At 71.7% G+C, this 2,396-nt stretch overlaps 1 protein-coding gene across 1 annotated transcript in view; it reads right to left on the minus strand.

The window, feature by feature from the left end:
* Positions 1–2,396, minus strand: part of EDEM1 (ER degradation enhancer, mannosidase alpha-like 1) — a 10,234-nt gene that overhangs the window by 1,591 nt on the left and 6,247 nt on the right. Inside the window, exons 7-9 of the mRNA XM_004692243.2 lie at positions 2,211–2,381; positions 1,232–1,305; positions 596–692 (exon numbers count right to left, since the gene is read on the minus strand). Of these exons, the coding sequence (XP_004692300.1) occupies positions 596–692; positions 1,232–1,305; positions 2,211–2,381 (342 nt within the window). The remainder of the gene's footprint in view (positions 1–595; positions 693–1,231; positions 1,306–2,210; positions 2,382–2,396) is intronic.

Raw genomic sequence — 2,396 nt, forward strand, 5'->3', positions numbered from 1 at the left:
CCCAGCCCGCAGACGTCCCAGCCGGGCCCGAGGGCGGGCACCGCGGGCTGGGCCTGTGGCAGCAGTGCTGCGGCAGGAAGGGCTTGACCCGCACCCCCAGACCTGCACCCCACAGCCTGCAGCACGCACGCATCTGTGCAGCTGCCAGGACAGCAGCGCCTGGAGCCATCCACACCCGGCCCCCACACGGCGGCGGCAGCCAGGGCCCGGCCGGACACCGAGGAGCTGCTGGAAGCTTCCCTGTGTGCGGCCCACCGGGCTCGCCCGAGCCAGACGCCTCCAGGCAGGCGGCCGCCAGGCTCAAGGCCCCCTGGAGGCCGCTCAGCTCCACCACGCCCCTCCCGGCAGACCGAAGCGGTGTGGAAGAGCAAGGCCCAGCCCAGGACGGCGCGTCTCACCTCTCCACGGGGGAGGGGCTCTGGGGGCCGGCGGGGCAGCCCAGCGAGGGGCAGGCGCCTCCGGGTGCCGTTCCCGCTCCTGCCGGGCACCACCATGCCCGAGCTGCCAGGCCACATGCCCAGGCCACGCTGCCCGAGAGGCCGCAGGCCCGCTCCGGGCAGGGCCGTGTCTCCCGCACCCTCCCGCACACACGCACCAGGTACAGGTATTTACAGGTCTCGCTGAGAAAGAAGCTCTCCATCCGGTCCTCTTTGGATTTGTCCACAACGTGGTGCAACGTGGCGTACCCACACCTGCAAGACCACACGTGAGCCGCCTCCGCCCGCCTGCCCGAGCCGGCTGGGGGTGCCACAGAGGCCTCACAGCCCCAGCCTGGCGGCAGCCCACCGAAAGCTGCTGCAGACGTTCAGCGCCGCGTCTGTGACGCTGGCTTCTCGCCTGGAGACTGGAACAGGCGCGTGCGCCCCGAAAGGGCTCGTTATGCGCACGCATCTACCGCCCGGCGGAGACGCGAGGGCCCGCGGCGGGCGCTGCACAGGGGCGAGGCCGGCCCCCGGGGTGCCCCCGGGGTGTGCCCGAAGCGGCCCCGGCACGCTCTGTGCCGTGTGCCGCGCGGGGCCCAGCTGAAATAAGCGGCCCGCTCTGCTGGAACTCGCGGGGCAACGGGCCAGAAGTCAGGGCGCCTGCGCTGAGAAAGGGCGGTGTCCACCACTCAGCGCAACGCTCCCCCGCACGCCTGAGCGGCGTCGGGGGCCTGCTCAGTAACTGAACTGCCGAGCAGTATTTTCCCAGAACAACTCAAACCGTAGAGAAAGGAACTTAGAGAACTGACTTGACTTTCGTGTACTTTTCCAGACTCTGCAGAATATCCATTCCCACGTGGAGGTAGAAGGGGTTCTTGGTGGCCTAGAGAGAGCAGGAGAAAACGCGATCCAGCAGGGCCTCGGCTCGCCGCCCGCAGCCACCCCAGGGCCCGGGGCCCCCAGACGGGCTCAGGCCCGGGACCCGCGCGGACGGGAGCCCAGCCTCGGTGCTGTGCCGGGGTGGGGCAGCACCCACGTGGCTCCCCAAGCGGAGGACGACGGCCCCCTGCCGGCGCCGGGCCTGGGGACACACGAGAAACCGGGTGCGGGCGCTCTGCTGCGCCCGCAGGGCTGAGGGAGCCGACGGGGGGCTCCCCGCTCTGCCGTCCTGGCAGCGCTCAGGCCTCGGGCCCACCCGTCTGTTCTTGCTCCAGGGTGTTTGCTTTAGGACACGGTTTCTCCGGGGAGCCGAGACTCAGACCCCACCGGAAGTCTGCACCCGGGGTCTCCGCCAATGCTCGCCCCGCACGGCGGAAAGCCAGCCCCGGGATGCCGCGGTGGCCAGGCCACGCTGTGAGGCGACCCCCACTCTACGGGAGAAAGGCAGTGAGGCAGAGGGGACCCGGGCAGCACTCGGGCGGCAGCCCCGCCCTCACGAGAGCTCCGGGGCCCCGGGCCCCCTGTAGGGCCCGCCCCGTTGCCCGCTCAGCCTCCTGTCCACCCAGACGCAGCAGGTCGGGGAGGGCGAGGGCGCTGGGGGGACGCGGCCTTGCGCCGCCGGCGGCTACCCCCAGCGAGAGGGCTCCCCAGGGCACTGAGACGCGCCTGGCAGAGACGCACACCCACGCGCAGCTGGCAGCAGGGAGACGCTTCGGCCCCAACAGTCACTGCGCAGGGCGCGCCGGCCGTGAGGCCAGCCCAGCGGCTTCTTCGGCCAAACAAACGGCCAACACTGGGCTCCCGGCCCTGCCCGCCCCCTCAGGGCGCGAGACCACGCCGGCGCCCTACCTGGTACAGCAGGTACGTGGACTCCACCAGCTCGGGCCTCAGCGGGTAGAAGGGCAGCTCGGGCGCCTGCAGCTGCCAGTTGTACCTCTCGGGCAGGGCCCCGTAGCGCTTCCAGAGGGCGTAGTGAAAGGCGTGCAGGCAGATGGCGTCCTCCACGTCCCCGATCAGGACCTGGGGCGGGCGCCC

Source organism: Condylura cristata, unplaced genomic scaffold (genome assembly GCF_000260355.1).
Source record: "Condylura cristata isolate star-nosed mole 26May11 unplaced genomic scaffold, ConCri1.0 scaffold00033, whole genome shotgun sequence".
Taxonomy (NCBI): domain Eukaryota; kingdom Metazoa; phylum Chordata; class Mammalia; order Eulipotyphla; family Talpidae; genus Condylura; species Condylura cristata.